Source organism: Stomoxys calcitrans, chromosome 5 (assembly GCF_963082655.1).
Source record: "Stomoxys calcitrans chromosome 5, idStoCalc2.1, whole genome shotgun sequence".
Classification (NCBI taxonomy): Eukaryota; Metazoa; Arthropoda; class Insecta; order Diptera; family Muscidae; genus Stomoxys; species Stomoxys calcitrans.
In genome coordinates this window covers 136304953-136328643 of record NC_081556.1, presented here as the reverse complement: position 1 = coordinate 136328643, position 23691 = coordinate 136304953, and the positions used below count along the sequence as shown (strand labels likewise).

Here is a 23691-nt window from a genome sequence, read left to right as displayed (position 1 = left end):
ATTTCGATGTGTTGCAAACGGAATGACAAAATGAATATACCCCCCCCCCCCCCCCTTCTTCGGTGGTGGGTATAAAAACCCTTGTTTTTATACCCTCCACCATAGGAAGGGGGTATACTAATCTCGTCATTCTGTTTGTAACTATTCATAATATTCGTCTGAGACCCCATAAAGTATATATATTCTTGATCGTTGCGACATTCTATGTCGATCGATCTATGTCCGTCCGTCCATCTGTCTGTCCGTCTGTCTGTCGAAAGCACGCTAATTTCCGAAGGAGTAAAGCTGGCCGTTTGAAATTTGGCAAAAATACTTCTTATTAGTGTAGGTCGCTTGGTATTGTAAATGGGCCATATCGGTCCATGTTTTGATATAGCTGCCATATAAACCGATCTTGGGTCTTAACGTCTTGAGCCTCTAGAGTGCGCAATTCTTATCCGATTGGAATGAAATTTTGCACGACATGTTTTGTTAAGATATCCAACAACTGTGCCAAATATGGTTCAAATCGGTTTATAACCTGATATAGCTGCCATATAAACCGATCTTGGGTCTTGATTTCTTGAGCCTCTAGAGGGCGCAATTCTTATCCGATTTGCCTGAAATTTTGCACGACGTGTTTTGGTATGATATCCAACAACTGTGCCAAGTATGGTTTAAATCGGTTAATAACCTGATATAGCTGCCATATAAACAGATCTTGGGTCTTGACTTCTTGCGTCTCTACAGTGCGCAATTCTAATCCTATTGGAATGAAATTTTGCACAACGTGTTTTGTTATGATATCAAACAACTGTGCCAAGTATGGTTCAAATCGGTCAATAACCTGATATAGCTGCCATATAAACCGATCTGGGATCTTGACTTCTTGAGCCTCTAGAGTGCGCAATTATTTTCTGATTTGCCGGAAATTTTGTACGACGGTTTCTCTCATGAACATCAACATACGTAATGGTCTGAATCGGTCTATAGCCCGATACAGCTCCCATATAAATCGATCTCTCTATTTTACTTCTTGAGCCCCCAAAGGTCCCAATTCTTATTCGAATTGGCTGGCATTTTACACAGGTCTCCAACATATAATTTAATTGTGGTCCGTACCGGATCATAGCATGATATCGCTCTAATAGCAGGGCAAATCTTTTCTTTTACACTTTATTTGCCTAAGAAAAGATGCCGGGAAAAGAACTCGACAAATGCGATCCATGGTGGAGTGGTGGGTATATAAGATTCGGCCCGGCCGAACTTAGCACGCTTTTACTTGTTTTAAGTTAGGCAGAAAATTTTGTCTTTTTGCTTTGTAATAGCATTTGCCTGATTTCCTAGATAGCATGACACGTTTTATTTGACGTCCCAATACGAGAGCAAAATTTTATAACAATCGGTTCAGATTTAGATATATTGGGTTGCCCAAAAAGTAATTGCGGATTTTTTAAAAGAAAGTAAATGCATTTTTAATAAAACTTAGAATGAACATTAATCAAATATACTTTTTTTACACTTTTTTTCTAAAGCAAGCTAAAAGTAACAGCTGATAACTGACAGAAGAAAGAATGCAATTACAGAGTCACAAGCTGTGAAAAAATTTGTCAACGCCGACTATATGAAGAATCCGCAATTACTTTTTGGGCAACCCAATAGTTCCTATATATATATCTTTCATCCGATATGGCCCTTTAAGGCTGTAGTAGCCACAATTTATCGTAAGAAGACCCCCAGGTCCACTCTGTCCTCTAGCTTTGATCCAACCGTGTAACATTTTTCAGTGTAGGGTCTTGACATTTTCAATGGTTCCGCCCACAATCGCTTTAAATTTTTTGTTATGGCTCTCGTATAAGCTCATATTTGAAATAGACTTCCGCGTTCCTCTATTTTTACTTTTTATCCTATCTCTTACCACATGCACTCACATTAAGTGCCATACACATAAGTCCTCTCTTTAAATTTAAACAATAAATTATAAAAATTTTTATTTCAATGAATTTTCATACAAAAAATTTATAACCTGAACAGTCTCTTCAGATTTTACAAATTTGGGCCTTATGAAATCGTCTACGATGATGGTGCAAATTTGAGTTCGATTTAAATTGAGCATCGCAATAAGCGCAAGCATACAAGGATTTCCCAGTGTGTGTTGCTAGATGTTCCTTCAAAGGTAGGAGAGGGGGGGGAGGGGCGAAAAAAAGTTAAAACGCAATTAATATGGGCAAAGTTTGGAGGTATTTTCATGTTTGGGGGGGGGATACCTTCAAATCTTGTGGTCTTCTAAAGCTCTTATCACACATGGTGCACTTATATTTGCGCTCCATTTCATGATTGTAACGTTCGTGTTGTCTCAAGGCCCTGGCGGTGGTCGAGAGAAAACCACAGGTCCGGCAACGATATTCTGAGCACGTGTTTGAGTGTACATTTCGAATATGTTCGGTAAGAGCTGATGTACTGGAATACCATTTCAGGCAAAACGAACATTGTTGTGGCCCACTTTCCGGGTGATCATGCCGACCATGATAATTCAGTCGCGTTGAGTTTGAGAATTGTTTGCCGCACTTATCACAAACATAATATTTCTCAGGAGTATGCATATTTCTTTTGTGATGTTTTAAATTTTTCTTTGTTGGATATCTAAAAGAAAATTGTAACAAATTTTCTTATTTAAAGTCTATTGAATAGAACAGAAGCTGAACAGAACAGAATAGGCAAGTGTGAATAGTGGTGTCGGTGAATGGACTAGACTAGACTGAACAAAGAACATTAGCTACTAATTTTTTCCCTAGGGGAAAATTAGCAATATTGACAATGTATTTTTATAAAATTTTTATAAGCACCCCCATAGCTAGGAGTACTAATACTAAACTGATTTACTAATCCAAATTAAACATCCTTCGATATCCTTTCCAACAACAAACAACAATATTGACATATTTTTATGAAATTTTATAAGTACTTCCATAGCTGGGAGTTATACTAAACTGATTTACAAATCCAAATTAAACATGCTTCAATTTCCTTTCTTCCAACAACAAACAATCGTTACGCTTAGAATGATTTAATCATTGTTTCTTTTTAAATATTTTATTTGTTTAGATATTCCATTTACGTAATGGTGATATAAGATTTAAGATTCCTTTAATTCGTATCATAATACGAGTAGTCATCTTCAAACATCTCTTCAGTTTTCACAATGACATTCTCCGCTGCTATTTGAGATTTATGAAGACGTCTGCGATGAGAGTACAAATTTGAGTTGGACTTAAATTGAGCATCGCAATAATTGCAAGTATACAAGGGTTCCCCAGTGTGTGTAGCTATATGGTCCTTTAAACATGGCGGGGAAACGAAACAAAAGTTAAAACGCTATTAATATTTGGGCAAAATGAGAGTATGGATTTTCATGTTTTGTGGTACCTTCAAATCTTGTGGTCTTTTAAAGCTCTTATCGCAGCTGTCGCATTTGAATTTGCGCTCCATTTCATGATTGAAACGTATGTGTCTTCGCAAGGCCCTGGCGTTAATCGATATAAAACTACAGGTCTGGCACTGGTATTGTATGCCAGTGTTAGTGTGCATATTTCGAATGTGTTCGTTAAGCACAAATTTGTGAGCATACCATTTTTTGCAAATCGAACATTGTTTGGGCTCATGTTGAGATTGAACATGGGATCGTAGACGCTTTGGGTCTGGGAAACGTTTGTCGCACTTTTCGCAAGCAGAAGTCCTCATCGGATCGTGTAGTTTAATGTGACTTTTCCATTTTGCTCTTGTTGGCAATCTAAAAGAAAATTTACACATTTTTTTTTTTCAAAATAGTGCGATTAAGTGTTTAAGAGGCAAATGTGAAATTTTAAGTGCAAGAACCTTTTAAAACGTTCAACGAAACCAGACCCATATTAACTACGTTTTGTTTTGCATTATGAAGGACATAGGCCATAGGTAGTATAAGAGACATATCAGCTCCAGTAAAACCCCTTGAAAAGCAATAAAATTAATAAATTTTGCCGAAAACAATGAAATTTATAAAATTCTGGTAGGGGGGTGCTTAGCCCAACCCTATGGCTCCCACATAGATCGATCTCCAGATTTCACTTCATCAGCCTCTAGAGGGCGCAATTTTATCAGATTTTGTTAAAATTTTACACCATGGAAGTCATGCTTTAAAATTTCAATAACCTTAACCTTAATAACCAAGAATGTTTCAAATCGGCCCAAAACCTTATATAGCTCCCATATAAACCGATCTCCCGATTTTACTTCTTGAGCCTCTAGACGACGCAATTTTTATCGCATTTGCCTGAAATTTTGTACTCTGCCGTCTGCTATGACATTCCTTGGATGTACCAAGTATCGATGGAAACTGTCTTAAACCTGCTGCCATATAAACCGATATCCCGTTTTTACTTCTTGAGCCTCTAGAGGACGTAATTCTTATCCGATTTTGCTGCACATTAGGCACAGTCACTGTATCCATGACCTCTAACAAACGTGTCAAATATGGTCTGAATAGGTCCATTACCTTAAAATAGCACCAAAGCAAAAGTATCTCCCCATTTTACTTCTCCCTCTAGGGAGCAATTCTTTTACGATTTGGTTGAAATTTTTACTATTGCCTTAAATATCCAAGCCAAGTATGGCCCGAATCGGTTTATAACCTGACATAGCTCCAATAGCATAACAAGAATAATAAGACCCAGCATTTCATTCAGAGGGCATGCTTCTACCATTGCACTGCTCACTAATTAGTGAGTAGGTGGAAACATGTAATCTTTTTGTGGCATAGCAGTCTGACGAGGCCCCTGGGAAAGGCCGAAATCGCGGCAAAGGCCCGCCCCTTGAAACATGTAACACACCACAAATTTTGAGACTCTTTAAAGTGTTTCTCTTGTTTTGTTTTGAAATAGAAGCAAGAAATAAAAACACATTGGTCTAAGCTGGTTAAACCAACAGCAAAATTGAATAATTTTGTGACCAAACAAACTAAAGAAGTGCAAGGGAAAGAATTTTTTTTAATATTTTATTTTTTTTTTTTTTAATTTTTTTAGTATTTTTTTAATATATACTTTTTTGTAATATTTTTTTAAACTTTTTTTATTTTTTTAAACTTTTTTTATTTTTTTAAAAATTTTTTATTTATTTTTTTAACATTATTTTTTTTTACATTTTTTATTTATTTTTTTTAACATTTGTTATTTATTTTTTTAAACATTTTTTATTTATTTTTTTTTAAACATTTTTTATTTTTTTAAATATTTTTTTTTTAATGTTTTCCTTTTTTAATTTTTTTTAATATTTTTTTATTTTTTTTTTAATTTTTTTAAATATTTTTTATTTTTTTGAACATTTTTTAATTTTTTTTTAATATTTTTTATTCTATTTAGTATTTATTTTTCTAAATTTTATATTTTAATTAATATTTATTTTTTTTAAATATTTTCTTTCGTATTTTGTTTGTTTGTTTGTTTGTTTTTGTATATCTTATATATTTTTTTTATTTATATTTTTACACATTTCTATAATTTTTGTATATTTTAATATCTATTTTAATAATTTTAATATTAATATAATAAATATATATATATATATATATATATATATATATATATATATATATATATATATATATATATATATATATATAATTTTTTTTTTTAAATATTTTTTTTTAACTTTTTTTTAAATATTTTTTTTTAACTTTTTTTTAAATATATATTTTTTTAATTTTTTAAATATTTTTTATTTTTTAACATTTTTCAATTATTTTTTTTAATATTTATTTTTTAATTTTTTTTTAATTTTTTTTTAATTTTTTTTTAATTTTTTTTAAATAATTTTTATTTTTTAATTTTTTAAATATCTTTTATTTTATATAAAATTTATTTTTTTTTAAATTTTTTATACTATTTAATATTTATTTTTCTAAGTTTTAATTTTTAATTAATATTTATTTTTTTAATTCGTCTCTTTGTTTGTTTTTGTCTATTTTTATATATTTTTTTATTTATATTTTTACATATTTCTATAATTTTTGTATATATTTTTATTTCTTTCTATATATTTTTATATATATTCAATTACTTTTTAATTTTATTTTTCTTTTTTTAATATTTTTTATGTTTTTTTAATCTTTTTTATTTTTTTTTTTTAATAATTTTTAGTTTTTTTTATTTTCTATTTTTTGTATTTTTTATTTATTTTTTTATATTTGCTGTTTATTTTTTTTTTTTTGTTTCATTATTTTAAATTTTTTTATTTTATTTATTTACTTTTTTCTTTTTCTATATTTTTGTGTTTTAGTGAAATATTGCAATTTTTTATTTATTATTCATATAATATTGTAAAATCTCATAAGTAATAAAAATGGTCATTGAAAGTGAAATGAAAAAAAATATCCATTTTTTAAATATTTTTTTCTATATTGTTTTTTATTTTGTTTTTTAATATTTTTTATTTTTTTTAATATTTTTTAATTTTTTTTAATTTTCTTTTAATATTTTTTATTTTTTTAATATTTTTTAATTTTTTTTAATTTTTTTAATACTTTTTTTTTAATATTTTTAATATTTTTTAATTTTTTTTTAATATTTTTTAATTTTTTTTAATATTTTTTTATTTTTTTTAATATTTTTTAATATTTTTTTAATATTTTTAATTTTTTTAATATTTCTTAATTTTTTTTTTAATATTTTTTATTTTTTGTAATATTTTTTAATTTTTTTTTTGTAATATTTTTTAATTTTTTTTTTATATATAATATATTTTTTTAATATTTTTTAATCTTTTTTAATATTTAAATTTTTTTTTTTAATATTGTTAGTTTTTAATATATTTTAAACTTTTTTCTATATTTTTTTTTTGTTTTTATAGTTTTTTATATTTTATATTTTATTTTTTTTTTAGATTGTTATTGTTTTTATTTTTTTTTAATGATTTGTTTCACTTTCTACTTTTTTAGTTTTTTTTTTTAATTTGTTTTTATATATTTTTAGTTTTTTTTTAATATTTTTTATTTCTTTTTAAATTTTACACAGCCATCACAAATAGAGTGGATATGTATGTTCCAAGCCCGAAACTGGAAAATTTCCATAATTTGTTTATACTCCAGACTTAATTAACAACGCAATAATAATTAACTACTAACCATTTAAATAAAAATGAAAAATGTTGTAGCTAAGTAATGACTAGCATTGTCTGTTTTAAAGCTTATAATACAATAATTTTTTTATTATATAAATTACTTTTTTTAATTCCGCAAACCTTAATACCTTTTTGTAAGAAATTAGCAAAAAAAAATTTTTTTATATATTTTTTATTTTTCATAAAAACGTTGCTTGTTTACATAATCTCTAAACGGTTTTAAATTTTTTTTAAATTTGTGTTGGAAAGTCAGTTTGTTCTACTTTAACTGGCAGAGGAGGAGGAGGAGGAGGTTTTGTGCAATCCAATGCCCATTCGGATTTATGGAACCGTCTACGATGATGAAACATATTGGCCTTTGATTTGAATGTTGTGCCACAGTTAACGCATGAATACAAAGCCTCACCCGTATGTGTGGCCATGTGCTCCTGCAAAAACAAAAACAAAAGGAAACCCCCAAAAGGAGTAGACGACAACAATAGTATGTTTCTATGGAATGCCTCTTTGTATATGTATATATGTATGTATACCTTTAAATCCTGTGGCCTCTTAAATGCCTTTTCGCAAACGGTGCATTTATATTTGCGCACCATTTCATGATTAAATTGTATGTGCTTCTTAAGCGCAGTGGCAGTGGTGGAGACAAACCCACAGATATGACATCGATGTTCGACATCGTTGTTGGCGTGAATGTTTCTAAGATGTTTATAAATGGACGACGCACTGGAATACCATTTGCCACAGTATACACATTGCTGTGGAACCCTTTCGGGTTTGGGCTCATTGAAATGTTCGTGTCGATTGTGCAATTTCAATCGGCTTAAATCGGGGAATGTTTTGCCGCACTGATCGCAGACGAAAAGTTTCTCCGGATTGTGCAATTTAAGATGTCTATTCAAACGTTCGGATGTTGGGAATCTAAAAGAGAACATTAATACATACAATTGTGGTAATTGAAGATAAATTTAAGAATTTTACAAACTTGCTTTTAAGTATGTTTTGTTTTTTTTGTCAAGGGAAGAAAGTTGAAAGTTTGTCGTTGTGGAGAAACAATGAACGCACTCACAAAAGCAAAACGAAATTTATATCCGACGAATTGAAATTGCAAAATCTTCAGTAACACTTCATTAAATGGATCGATATGGATTTCTTAGCAATTAGAGCACAATATTTTAAGAGCACATTTTTAATAATATGAAACTTAGGCAGGATTCGGAGGATACATAGCTAAATGGTTTTAAGTTGTTCAGGCGTTAATATGAGAAAAATCCTTCCATAAACAAAGTTCAAATCCTTAATGCACAAGCACAATTTCAAGCTTGTTTAACTAGACAACTTAGACAATTTTAGCCCATTATGCTAGCACAGTGTTAACTATCCAGGTCTCTGGTAGTAATCGAGGTAAGCACTGGTAATCCAGGTACGTTACTAACTCGGCTACCGGTACGACCAAGGGTAAAAACGTTTCATTTTATGACAGTGTGAAACCATCTTTTCAATTCTAGATCGTAAAATAACCCAGCTCATACCTTTTGTTGGGAAACTAAGCACTGATATCCTATCAGGTTATGGAGTCTTTACATGGGTATATCAGACTTTCGACCAAGCAGACTAACTTTTCTGTGCGTGATTTACAATCTCAAAAAATTTGCTCAACATTTTTTTCGAGTCAGGTCAAGCATTGAGGACGGCGTATGCAAGAGCGTATAAGAGGAAATTTTGTCAAACAATGTATTGTTATTAATAACAAATAATATACATAAAATTAAAAATTGTAACATAATTAAAAAATAATATAATCTTATTAAAAGATAATAAATATTAAAACATTACTAAAATATAATATTAAAAAATATTAAGAAAATAAAATTAAAGAAAAAATATTTAAAAAAATCAAAACAAATTTTTTTTTAAATAATAATTATTTAAAATGTATTTTTAAACGAATATTTTTTTTTGGAAATGTATAATTTTTTGTATTTTTTTTTTTTTTAATTTTAATTTTTTTTCAAAAAGTTTGACAAATCCTACCGATAGTTTGGGTGGTTTCAAACGAAATCGCGATCTAGGTAATTAGTAATTTTTTATTTTTCTGCCTAACTTAAAAAAAGGGTTTTTTTAATAAACAGTAATTTATTAAATTTTAAATTTTTTTAAAAAATAGTAATTTAAAAAAATAGTAATTTTTTTAAAAAATAGTAATTTAAAAAAATAGTAATTTTTAAAACAAAGTAATTTTAGTTAGTTTTTAGTTATCTTTAAAAATGTTTATTTTTTTTAATAAACAGTAATTTATTTAAAAATAGTACATTTTAAAAAAAAGTTTTTGAAAATTCTAATTTTTTAAATAATGTAGATTAAAAAATTAAATTTTTTAAAAAATAGCAATTTTTTAAAAATCTTAATTTTTTAAAAATCGTTATTTTTTATAGATATTAGTTTTTTAAAAAAATAGAATTTTTTTTTTTAAAATAGTAATTACAAAAATTTAATTTTTTAAAAATTAGTAATTTAAAAAAAATTCAAAAAATAAAAATTTTTAAAAAATAATAATTTTTTAAAAAATAGTTATTAAAAAAAAAAAATTTTTAAAACAATGTAATTTTTTTAAAAACTTGCAATTTTTAAAAAATTGTTTTTTAAAAAAATTATAAATGAAAAAAATTTAAAAGCAATATATATGAAAAAATTAATTTTTTTTTACAAAATATTTTTTAAAAGAAAAGTTTTAAAAATTTAATTAAAATTTTTTTAAACATATTGCTTTAAATTTTGTTTTCTGTTTATTAATTGTGGAAATACTGTTTTTTAATTATTTTGGAATATTAAAAAAAAATAAGAATATATTAGAGAATATTTTTTAATTAAACAAAAAAAAAAATAAAAAAATGATCAAAAAAAGAAATAATCATAATAATAAATAAATAATAAAAAAATAATAAGAAATAATACAACAATAATAAAAAATTATAAAAAATAATAAAAAAATAATAAAAACATAATAAAAAAATAATAAAAAATAATAAAAAAAAATAATAAAAAAAAATTATAAAAAAATAATAAAAAAGAGTCATAAAAAATCAAAAATAATCATAAAAAAATAAAAAATAATCATAAAAAATAATCATAAAAAAATAAAAAATAATAAAAAAAAATTATAAAAAAATAAAAAATAATCATAAAAAACTTGAAAATAATTTAAAAAATTTTTCTAAAAACAAAAAATTTTAAACAGTTTTTTAAAAAAAAAAAAAAGAATAATTAAAATTTTTTAGTTATAATTAAATATATTATTGAAAAAGAAACTTAAAAAACTTATTTAAAACGTTTTTTTAATTAATATACAAAATATAAAAACAATATTTTTTAAAACTACCACACAGTAAACATCATATACCAAAACAATTTCCAGTAATCTCACTTCCAAAAATATTCAAAACAGTTTATATTAGAGTTTTTGGTCTATGTAAATGTGCTGGCTATCAGCAAGTTATTTTTCCTCAAATCATGACCTTATATGACGAAAAAAAAACATTTTTAATTTGGTATTGGCATACCTCTCTCCTTACGCCAGTTAGAAGTATTGTAAGACAAATCTGTTTTGGGTATATTTCAACCCATTCATTTCTATAAAAAAAAAAAATAATCCATTACGCATTGCTTATTCATACTCGTACATATTTCGTTTTTCTCGTCTCTTTTTCAAATACATACATCCCTTTCTTTATTTCGTCTAGCGATTAAAACTTCCCACCAAGGAACACATTGTCGAGTAAAATTCATCACCACCCCCTTTTTTAGCTCTCAAATTCATTTACAGTAAAGCTATAAAGAAAACCACACTATTCTAAAAATGTCAATTTTTAATTGCAATGTGGACATAATTTACAGCATTTAACCATTTTTTCGGTACATTATAAAATATAATAATCTCTTATAAATATTACACTTAAAAAAATAAATAAATTAGTTTTGTTGAATTTCTTCAATCTTGATCATTAAATCCTTTTTCGAACGTTCTTTGTGAAAGCGTCTTATATGATGATAGTAATTCGAATTTGACTTAAATGTGGCCAAGCACTCGGCACACTTGTACAACGATTCTCCCGTATGGGTGGCAATATGTTCCTTAAATAAAAACACAAAAACAAAGAGAAGCAGACAAAAGTCGAATCATCAAAGGTTCTGAGGGCGGGTACTCCTCCATAGCAAAAAAAAAAACTTACCCTCAGATCCAATGGTCTCTTAAAAGCCTTATCACACAAATAACATTTATGTTTTCTTTCACGTTCATGCCGGAATACCTCATGCACTCGCAAACCCTTGGCCGTTGTCGACAGATGATTACAAATCTTACAACGATGTTCGCCGCCCGGATCTTCATGGATATTTTTCATGTGGGCCTTGACACCCTTAATGCCGCGCAGCCATTTAAAGCATATGGTGCACTGTTGTGGCTCTTTGTCGGTGCGAACCTTGTCCGTGTGATAATACTGAATGTGTTTCTTAAGGGTATATTTCGTTTTGAACTTATTACCGCAGATATGACATATCGAATTGTACACTTCACTGTGCGTTAGCATGTGTGAATCGAGTTTACGTTGTATGGGGAATCTAAAAGAAGCAGATAAAAATTGTAGGGGATATTGGATCAGAACGAACAATGCATAGTTTGATCTCGATCTTGGCGGTAGGTATTTTGGAGTGAGCTGAAGAAAACACAGTGAAGTACACTTCCCTAACTTGAGTGGTATAAAGAAAAAGATGCAGTAATGCTTCATAGAAGTAACAAAAAAAAAAGGAAACTTAAGTCACGCATATTGATTATTTATATTGTACTTGTATATTTATCAACAATTTCGTTACATTATTTTCATATATATATTGTCTTCTCTGCGACAGTAATAGAATGTTTTCACGTAGATTCAATACATTTGGGTCGGCGAACATGCAAGGGCCAGAGTACATATAGGTGATCGGTTTGCAGTGAACAATGTGAAAAAAAAAAACAACTAAAAATACTAGTGAAGACCTAAGATTTATAACATGAGAGACGTTATATGTTAAGAATCTTAAAACAAAAAATGTCATAAACATGACTTATGCATAAACCAAATATTAACTCGGAATTCATGAAGGCTGGATATTAAGCTTATGTAAAGTTTGAAATACTCGTTTCAAATATTAACTCGAGATTCATGAAGACTGTATATTAAGCTTATGTAACGTTTAAAATACTCCTTTCAAAAAAATGGGGATATACAATAAAATTTTATATTTCTTATAAAGTTTTTAGAAAAATCCGGTTTTAATCATCCGCAATCCCACGATTGGATCGTCGAATTTCTAAAATTTTTAGTATTGTATTAAAAAAACAACTTTAAGCCAAAGCTGCCCAAAATGAGTTAAACAAATTCTACGTATCAACTTGGATAAAATTTTAGATATTTACTATTAAGAGAATTCATTTAAAATATAAAACCCAAAAAAAAGATATACAGAAATAAAAATATATAAAAATAAAAATTAACGTATATAAAAAATAAAAAAAAAAAATTAAAAAAAAAAAATTTTTAAATAAATTTAAAAAAAAATTAAAAACAATAAAAAACAAAGAATTAAAATAAAAAATAATAATATAAAAACAAATCATATATAAAAAAAATGCTAACTAGAGCAAAAAAAAACAAAACAAAAAAAATTTTAAATATAGGAAAAAAAAATAAAGAAAACAAAAAAAATAAAATTATATAAAAGCAATTAAAACACAAATCAAAAAGAAATAGAAAAAACATTTTAGAAACATTTAGAAAAATTTTGTAATTAAAAAAAATGGAAAAAATTAATTTTCAATCCAGAATAAAAAAAAATTAACAACAAAATAAAAAAATTAAAAGAAATTAAAAAAAAAAACAAATTAAAAAAAAAAACAAATTAAAAAAAAAAAAACAAATTAAAAATTAAAAAAAATAAAAATTAAAAAAAATAAAAATAAAAATTAAAAAAAAAAAATAATTTAAAAACAAATAAAATTTAAAAAAAAAAAATAAAAATTTAAAAAAAATAAAAATATTTAAAAAAAATTTATAAAATTGGAAAAAATAATATTAAAATAAAAAAAAAATTAATAAAATTGGAAAAAATAATATTAAAAAAAAAAAAAAAATAAGAAAATAAAAAAAGTAAAACAATAAAAATATTTAAAAATATTTAAAAAAAAAATTTAAAATTAAAAAAATCTTTTTTATTTGGTAGATGCCCTTTTTGTTCCTCTCTTATGCAATTTTTGTTCATCTTCAAGTCTTTTTTTTTTTAATAAAAATTACTGGATTTCGGGAGTTTTTAATTAAATTTTATTTTCATTTCGTTTATTTACGGCCAATGTTTCAATTACCGCCGGTATTCATTTTCGAGGCGATAAAGTTGAAGAGTACTAAATGGAGTTGCTTATGAACTGTTTTGCGTCAGTTGACAAAGAGACGCCAAACAGTTCATAAGCAACTCCATTTAGTCGCCTTGAAAATGATTACCGGCGGTAATCGAAATATTGGCCGTGGCCGTAAATAAATGAAATGAAAATAAAATTTTATTAAAAACACCCGAAATTCTGTGAATTTAATTAAAGAGAAAAAGACCTCAAGACGAACACAAATTGCTTAAAAAAAAATTTAAAAAGAAAAAAATAAAAAAAAACTAAAAAAGAAAAAATTTAAAAAAAGAAAAATTTAAAATAAGCATTAAAAAATTAAAATAGTAATAACAAAAAGCATAAAGAACATAAAAATAAAAAATATTTAAAAATTATAAGCATAAGTATTCAAAACAAGAAATAAAATATAATAAAAAAATTTAAGTTATATAAAAAATTTAATATATATATAAAAATATATGTGTATAAAAATATAAAATATATAAAAAAGGTAAGAAAATATAAAAAATAAAAAAAAACATTTTGTTGTTAGAATTGTCTTTATCTTAGATCAATGGGTTTTGGCAGATCCGAATCTTTTATATTTATAAAGAAATCTTTTTACACGCAAAATTAAAATTGCGCCAATATCGCAATTTGTTATTATCAACATACTTCCCCACCAACATCTTTCCCACAGAAGAACACTCAAACTACAATTTATTCTTTCATCATTTTTTGTAAATAAAAATCAAGAAGATTTTATTTTTTATACGAAAATTCTAACACGTTAACATCTTTGGTATAACTTTACTCCTTACTGCTGCCACTCAATGTCTAAGGTCACAACATCAGCAGAGGGCATGGACATATGGGCCGTTGTATTAGCCTGCGTTTGTATGTGATTTGACGAGGGAATATCACTTGATTCCGCTGTTGCAGCAACAGCACAATCTTTTCGGGGTGTCAATCGACCACGCCTCTCACCGACCATCAATTGACCAGTTCCAGATTTGGCTTGCTCAATAATATTTGGAGGTTTCTTCTGTTGTTTAACCGCTTCATATTCGGCCTTGTGCGAACGTTGCAAATGCTTATACATATTGGCACTTGAGGCAAATGTAAGGGGGCAATTGGGACAGGTGTATAAAGGCTGGCCTGTATGCACGGAAATATGTTCCTATTGGGTATAAAATATTTTTTAGTATTGTTTTACTACTCTAACATTGAAACTCACTCTCAAATCCTGGCTACGTTTAAAGGCCTTTTCGCACATGGTACATTTGAACTTTTTCTCACGTATATGATTGAAATTTATGTGTCTCTTCAGAGCTCTATATGTAGACGAAACCTTATGGCATATATGACAACGATGCTCCACATCCTCATTCGAGTGCATATTCTTATTGTGGGCCTTAAGGCCGTCAGGATTACGATACCAGGTATTGCATATAAGACATTGCAGTGGTTCAAGCTGCACCAGGGGATGTTCTTTTTCAATATGCTTACTGAGATTGTATTTGGTTTGAAATGTTTTGCCACATTTATCACAAATTTGTCGCTTTATGGGATTATGAACGTTCATGTGAAGACGTAACTTTGTCATTAGAGGAAATCTAGAAGAAGAATACACAAAGCACAAACAACAGAAAAAAGTTTCGAATAAGAAAAAATGCAAGTGCAAGAAGATTTGTAGCAACAAAGACCAGTGCTTCTTTTACCCTAAGTGGCCCTTTTTTCTTTGGTTATTTTGAAAATTTTCGCAAATGAAAATATTTTAACATAGAATGTGAAAATACTTGTGATAGATGGGAGAGAGAACTTCAGATTTTTAACAAAACCAAATTCTAGTCTCTTAAGTATGAACCAGATAAACATTGCATATAACAAGAAAGAACATCCTTTTGAGGAAAATATATACACTTTTCGTAATAGGAGATCTATTATGAAGCTGATAACGGTCGATTGTTGGCAGATTTGTCATTTGTCAGAGAGGAAATTACGAGACATATTTACCCAGCAACCCATCGCATAATATCAACTGGTCGAATACCACCTTAGGTAAGACCTTATTTCCCAGTGCAGACAGAGTTATTCCCAAACGAGTGTAATGAATCTTAAAATCATCAGGACAACTATTGTAAATAAAAGGAGTTCATGACTAAAACTCCGGAAGTATTTTAACTTAGTCCCCCATTAATAACTTTTGCCTACTGTATCAGTAGCCCCAAATCTCTCGAATTCTAGTAAAAGGAATGCTAAGACTTCCATTACTTTTGGCGACGTAGTAGTTGCGGATCCAAAGAGATGTCCAGGACCAATAGCCGGTCTTTTGAGCATCCCGAAGGGATGTCCCAAGTGGACATTAGACGAGATCGTAATCAAGTCATACCTGTTGCTTGTGACATTTAATCCATCGGAAGCATTTGATACAATTAGCCAGCCAGTGGTTAATTATGCGGCTGAAGTGGGAACTCGCCAATTAACCCATAAAGACTTAATGTGTGGAAAAATATGTACCCAAAAATAGAGATGCCTTAGTCGAGTTAGAAAAGAGGTGTCCTAATTTGGTTTTGATTGATACAAAATGGACGAATAGAGCATTAAATAAATTTTTTTCGTCGTGTAAGATTTTGACGAAATTTCATAAGTTCATTATTTGAAGACATACGTTGACGCAGTAGTTTTTTTTAATAAAAAAGTTTAAAAAAAATAAATTTAATAAAAAAAAATTTTTAATATATTTAAAAAAATATTTAAAAAAAAAACATATATATAACAAAATAAATACAAATTAAAAAAAAAAAAAAAAACAAAAATATAAAAACAGTTAAACAGTAAAAAAAAATTAAAAAAAAAAATTTAAATTTAGAAAAGAATAAAAAGGAAATAAGAAGAAATTATGTACTAGTATTAAAAAGAAATTTAAAATTAAAAATTTATATTATGTTTCAAATTTTAACGTATTTTTTAAACGCATATTTTTAAAATTTTTTTTGTCCGCTTTTTCATTGTCAGTTTGTGGAAAAATTTCATTATTTAGAGAATTTATATTGATGTAGTTTTTTTTTTAAATTAAAACAAATAAAATAAATTAAAACAAAAATTTATATCCCTTTTTAAGTTTTCATAAATGTTTTTTTTTTTTAATTTTTTGACAAACTTAAAACGATATTTTCAAAAAAAAATCCATACAAAAAAGTTAAAAAACAAATATTAAAAAAAAATTTCAAAATTAGAAAAAAAAAATTTTTGTGTAAGTTGGATTTGAAATAGGGAGTTTCCTTGAATTCTATTGCGCTTGTGAATCAAGTCGTCTTTAAGAGCACTGTTCTAATTCAGATGTGTGCTTTGCAACCCACTCTAGTTGGGTTATATGGAAAGCACCAAGATCCATTTAAAAAATTCTGCTGATGAAGATTCTTGGCGAATCAGAAATCGCGATACAGATAGCCGGTCAAATACTTTTAAGCAACATCACACATGTTGCCTTATGTTTCAATTTTCTTTCTTTGAACGAAATGGTCTATAGCCGGACTATATCCAGCAATGCAATCTAAACAAGATTTTCAAACCAAAAAAGAATGAGCAAGACGAAATAAAAAAAAAAACATTAGAAACAAAATAAACAAAAAAAAATATGTATATAAAAAAAATAAAAAAAATATATAAATAAAAAAAATAAAAATATAAATAAAAAAATTTAAAAAAAAATAAAATAACAAAAAAAAAATAAAAAAAACTAAAAAAACTAAAAAAAATAAAATAAAATAAAAAATTAAAAAAAAATATAAAAAAATATGAATAAAATATAAAAACAAAAAATATAGAAAAAATATAAAAAAAATATAAAACAAATATAAAAAAAATATAAAAATTATAAATAAAAAAATTGAAATAAAAAAATTGAAATAAAAAAATTTAAATAAAAAAATTTAAATAAAAAAATTTAAATAAAAAAATTTAAATAAAAAAATTTAAATAAAAAAATTTAAATAAAAAAATTTAAATAAAAAAATTTAAATAAAAAAATTTAAATAAAAAAATTTAAATAAAAAAATTAAATAAAAAAATAAAAGGATATAAATAAAAAAATATAAATAAAAAAAATTAAATAAAAAATAAAAGTATATAAATAAAATAAAAACAAATAAAAAAATGGATATAAATAAAAAAATTTAAAAAAATGGATATAAATAAAAAAAAATTTAAAAATATAAATATACATAAAAAAAATTTTAAAATTTAAAAATTCTTAACTATAATTTCTTTTAACAATTTGTTTTTTTTTTATTTAAATCATTATTCTTTACAGATTATAAAGATTATTTAAAAAAGTTTTAACAAAATTCATTAAACAAACATTAAAATAACAAATTAAAATGTTTAAACAAAAAAAAAATATAAAAAAATAAATATTTTTTGATATAAAAACGTTTACGCAAAAAATTAAAAAATATTTAAATAACAAAAATTAAAAAAAAATTAAAACAAAAATTAAAAAAAAAATAGAAATAAATATATATTTAAATAATAACTATAAAATAAAAAATTAATTTAAATAAAAAAATTTAAATTAATTTAAATAAAAAAATTTAAATTAATTTAAATAAAAAAATTTAAATTAATTTAAATAAAAAAATTTAAGTTAATATTAAATCAAAAATAATAATTTATATAATAATATATATTTAAATAAAAAATTAAAAATATATATCTAAATAAAAAATTAAAAAAATATTTAAATAAATAATTAAAAAAAATATATTTAAATAAAAAAAAATTATTAAATAAACAAAAAATAATTAAATAAATAAAGAAATAATCAAACAAAAAAATATATAAATAAAAAACAAATAAAAAATTATTAAATAAAAAAAATTTAATTTCGTGTTTATCTGTCCTGTCAATCCTACTTGACGTACAACCAGATCACTTAGGACGCACCTCAACCAACAATAGTTCCTAGACCTAGATACAACACACTATTCAAACTACAAATACTTAACAACATTCATACAAGCACACACACACAGACCCACAAACATCTTAAAGAAAAATATAAACCATGTTTTTAGGTTATGGAAGCTTTTTCAATTTATTATATCTTAATTATTATCATTATAATGTCTTATAGAAAATAATATTACTGTTGATATCCCTGATATCCCTCAAATTTGATAGGCATTAATGGAGGATTTAAGAATGGATTTCTTGGCATTATAGGTGGTGGTGATTGCGATTGTGAATGTAAGTGCGAGAGTGATGATTGTGACTGCGAATGTGATGAGGGCGGCGGTGGCGGTGGCAACTGTGGTTGCGGTGCCACATATTCTTGTTTCGGTTCTGCAGGCATAAAGCGTCTCTTCGTGCGCAAAGTATTGGGCATGGATTTAGCCGCTTGTATGATATTCGGAGGCATTGCCTGGGATTTACAGGCAGCATATTCTGCTTTATGCAAACGTTGACGATGTTTATACATATTGGCACTCGAGGAAAATGTCATGGGACAACTGGGACATGTGTACAAGGCCTCGCCCGTATGCACCGATATGTGTTCCTAATTAGGTAGAAATAAAAAAAATGTTAGCATCAAACTAAATACAAAAATATAACTATAGGGGTCTTTTGACATTACTCACTTTCAAATCCTGACGCCTCTTGAAGGCCTTCTCACACATGGTACACTTGAATTTCTTCTCGCATACATGATTCAAATATATGTGTCGCTTCAAGGCCCTATGCGTGGTTGAAGTTTTATTACATATATGACAACGATGCTCCGTATCATCATTGACATGCATATTTTTGTTATGGGTCTTGAGGCCATCCATATTTCGATACCAGGTATTACAAATCAAACATTGCTGCGGCTCTGGCTTAACATCGGAATGTTCGGCTTCCTCATGCTTTCTCATATTGTACATGCTCTTAAATGATTTGCCGCATTTATCGCAAATGTGAATTTTCGTTGGATCGTGAGTATTCATATGTTCTTTTAACTTTGTCAACGAGGGGAATCTAAAAGAGAAGAGTTAATACAGATGGGGAAAATGAATACATGCAGAAACCGAAATTTAGAAACTCATATTTCTCTTACCCTAAGTGGCTGTGTTTATACTGTGGTGGATCAATATCACTTTAATTTACTTAAAATGAATATTCCACATTTTAGAAAATAAAATGTGGAGTATTTTTTTTATAAAAACCATATATGATATAAAAAACATTACATATATGCATGTAGCATATATTTTTTTAAATTTCGCTTTTTGTATACGATGTAAACAGATCTTAATCACTAAAAAGTTGAATACTTTTTAAATATTTGCAAGGAAATAAGACGACTTAACCCTTTTTTTCACAACAAAATTAAGAGAAAACGAACGATATCCAGCAAAATCCAAATCATAATGCCTGACAAAAACAATTGCTACCTTTTCTGTTAAAAGATGCACAACTTCATCCAAAAAATTTAGTTTTATTCTTTGCATGTAAGTTTTTCGATTGCTGCTGAAGAAAAAACATTGCAGCTTCTTCTTTATCGAATTGTCCAGTATACTCTCTCTCTCTCTCTCTCTTTCGCGGGCTTATATCTGCTAACAAATGAAGAATAACAAAAAAACTCTTGGTAGTATGCAAAATCCGCTGAGAGCAAACATTGATAAACAGACAAACATCGATTAATATGGACTTCATCGGTTATCGATAGCTTATTTTATAAATAATATGTGAATATCGATTTAAATGCTTTTTATTATTGTTTCTGAATTTATGTAAGTTGTTTATCACAACTTTAACATTAGGTTGGTTTTATTTACCCATTAAGCGGATTATCTCGCTTATTTTGTGTGGAGAAAAAATGCTTACTAAGCGGCTTGGCTTATCCCTGTCCAATATCGCCGATTAAAATAGAAAACACATACAGCCCTATTCTGAATAACAATTTACTGGAAGTTTATTCCCTACTCCCTTTTCCCCTATTCTGAATAACAATTTACTGGGAGTATTTCCCCAATCCCTTTTCGCTTATTCTAAACAAATTTCGAAAAAGGGAAATCTCTCCCAGGGAAAAATGTAGCTATTCTGAATCGATATAAATGGGAGAATGAGGCGATAACAAACAAATGAAAGAGAGTTAGGATAAAAAATTGTGAATTGTAAGTTTTAATAAAAAAATTGTACAACTTCTTATTACTTGCGAACCATTTAAAAATGTATGGAAATTATTTTTCACTTTTTTATCAAAAACAAGTACAAATTTTACGATTCAGCCTCCTTAACTCCTTTTGGCAAGGGAAAACACCAACATGCCTGTGTGCCCCGCATGCAGCCAGGGATAACACGACATAATTAATCTGACCAACAGACCACTCTGGAAGCATCAAATTTAGCCAACGATTGTTTGGATGAAAACGGAAAGTTGTTATCACAACACAGAAATATGGTGACAAGCTGTAGGCCATCATTGTGCACTATTAAAATACAAAAATTAAAACAAACATTACAAAAGCAACACTAAACATGTTTGTAAACCTTTTTAGCAACCGTTATAACCTATTTTTGCTTATTTTTCCATTTTATGTTTTTTTTTTTTCCAAAAAAAAAAAAAAAACAGTCAAATGTTTAGTCAAAATAAAACAGCTGAGGCAAAACAGCTGTTTTCGAAAATTCGAAATATCCTCTCCCATAGTTTTTCTCTCCCCATTTAATCAGAATACTAGGATTTTATACGAGGGAGAAATTTACTCCCAGAGAGTTTTCAGAATCGGAAAGAGAATTCCAAAAGAGGAAGAACGTAACAAATAAAATAGGAATTTAAAATAAAATAACAATTATGTAATCCGAGAAACAATTATGAAATTCGAGAAACATTTATTTAAAACTACTTATTTTTTTGTTTTGATGATATTTGATTTCTTCAGAAAAGTTAGTGTTGATCAACTTTAAAATACAAAACGTTTTGGGGGAAGAGCGTTTTATATGCCCATAAGCTAGCGAATCTGCTAGATTGCTCATTTATTTACTGAAAATAGCGCAATCATGATTTATCATGCAAAAATAAAACCGCTATACACTGGATTTACTTAAAAAACCTGCAAAAATGCGGCCGGACGAAACTTATAAACCCTCCTCCATGAATCGCTTTTGAAGATATTTCATAGACTTTTTCAAATAAGGAATAAGGGTTTTTTTATCGGAGGCCCTTATCATTGAGCATCAAACTTGAATCTGACTGTACTTATTGACATGTGGCGAATTTCAATCACTTTCTGATTCGATTTTTGCTGCAGTGGCCGACAAAACTCTACGTACGACCCATATATCAGCTACCGAAGGAGTTCTATAATATTGGAAAGATTAGACTGTAAATCCCTGAACTATTCAAAGGGCTTTAAATGACAACAGTCTTCGGACTTATAGGTGAAAAAAATCGAAAACTTCGCTTGGAATTCGCCCAGAAGCTTATTGAGTTCCGTCTGAAATGTATTTCTTTTGTGGCTATCCTGCTTCCTTACTACAATTTTGTCTTTACCCAAGCCATAACAAAGCATGCACAATAATGTCAACACTAATTTTGAATGATAGCTGTGTGTGTGTGTAATCTATTGAGTTGCGATCTATGTGAGCTTCGTGAGTCTTGCAGAAAAAAATGCTCATTAGCAAAAACACTTAGTTGCTCAACAAATCATAAAATGACATTTCATGTTTTGATGGTTGAGAGACGTAAGCGTCAACAATGATTGCTGGTATAAGGTGTGAGCTTGTCATTCACTTCATATCTATGGTGTGCACTCATTTTAAAGTCGTTTGCTGCTATTCTCAGGTATTGATACCAGCCCATTTACATTTTAAGAGCAGCTAGGTGTTAGGTATTATATAATCGACAACTCCCGACTTTTGCCTTTCCTTACTTCCTTTCCTTCCCTTCCTTCCTTACCAAGCGCACAAAAGCTTTGATTGATTGACACAGTCTTAGTAGCTATTATTCGTAATCAAATTTTTTTATTACGGCTACTTTTATAAAGTTTGTTACTTATATTATCCTTAATATAATTTAAGAAAATACTCAGGAATTGATAAAAAAATGACATTTTTAAAAATAAATTATAAGTTACTTAACTACATATTCGCGCAAAGCGAATATAAGTTATGACACACCCAGTTGGTAGCATTAGCTCCCATTTTATATTAACTCTGCCAGTCTTAAGCCGGTGTAAGTGTGCATCTTATTACTCGATATTCGCACTACTCTTATGGAGCATGAGCAGAATCAACATAAAGTGAAAGCAAATAATACCAATAGGGTATGCCATTAACTTAAATTAATAAATTAGAATTAAACAAGTAAGAGCGTGCTAAGTTCGGCCGGGCCGAATCTTATATACCCTCCACCATGGATCGAATTTGTCGAGTTCTATGCGTAGTATCTCTTTTTAGGCAAACAAAGAATATTGAATAAGAATATGTTGTGTAATACTTCAGTTCATTCGGATAAGAATTAAGCCTTTTAGGGGCTCAAGAAGCAAAATCGGGAGATCGGTTTATATGGGAGCTGTATCAAGCTATTAATCAATTCAGACCATATTAGACCCGTATGTTGAAGGTCATGAGACAAGCCGTTTTACAAAATTTCTTCCAAATCGAATGAGAATTGCGCCCTCTAGAGGCCCAAGAAGTCAAGATCCCAGATCGGTTCAAATGTCAGCTATATCAGGTTATGTACTGATTTGCGATACCGATACTTAGCACAGTTATTGGAAGTCATAATAAAACACCTCATGCAAAATTTCAGCCAAATCGGATGAACATTGCACATTCTATTGGCTCAAGAAGTCATGATCCAAGATCGGTTTAAATGACAGCTATACCAGATTATGAACCGATTTGAATCATACTTAACACTGTTATTGAAAGTGATACTAAAACACTACGTGCACAATATCAAAAATTGTCAAATCGGACAAGAATTGCGTCCTCTAGAGGCTCAAGAAATCAAGACACAAGATCGGTTTATATGGCAGCTATATCAGGTTATGGACCGATTTGAACCATAGTTGTTGGAAGTGATAACAAAATACCACGTGCAAAATTTCAGTTAAATCGGACGAGAATTGCGCCCTCTAGAGGCTCAAGAAGTCATGACCCAAGAT

At 27.8% G+C, this 23691-nt stretch overlaps 1 protein-coding gene across 29 annotated transcripts in view; it reads right to left on the bottom strand.

Annotated features, from left to right (window-relative positions):
* Positions 1 to 23691, bottom strand: part of LOC106084029 (zinc finger protein 37) — a 134004-nt gene that overhangs the window by 87481 nt on the left and 22832 nt on the right. The window contains exons 3-4 of one of the 29 annotated variants that reach the window (XM_059370450.1): positions 2247 to 2622; positions 2014 to 2147 (exon numbers count right to left, since the gene is read on the bottom strand). The exons of 22 other annotated variants lie outside the window; for them this stretch is intronic. In XM_059370450.1, the coding sequence (XP_059226433.1) occupies positions 2019 to 2147; positions 2247 to 2622 (505 nt within the window). In that variant the 3' untranslated portion in view covers positions 2014 to 2018. Of the gene's footprint in view, positions 1 to 2013; positions 2148 to 2246; positions 2623 to 3036; positions 3316 to 3405; positions 3770 to 7306; positions 8047 to 11079; positions 11257 to 11354; positions 11743 to 14323; positions 14718 to 14774; positions 15154 to 18608; positions 19098 to 19179; positions 19559 to 23691 lie in introns of those variants that run through there. 6 more of the 29 variants (XM_013247442.2, XM_013247437.2, XM_013247447.2 and 3 more) reach the window with 6 other exon arrangements.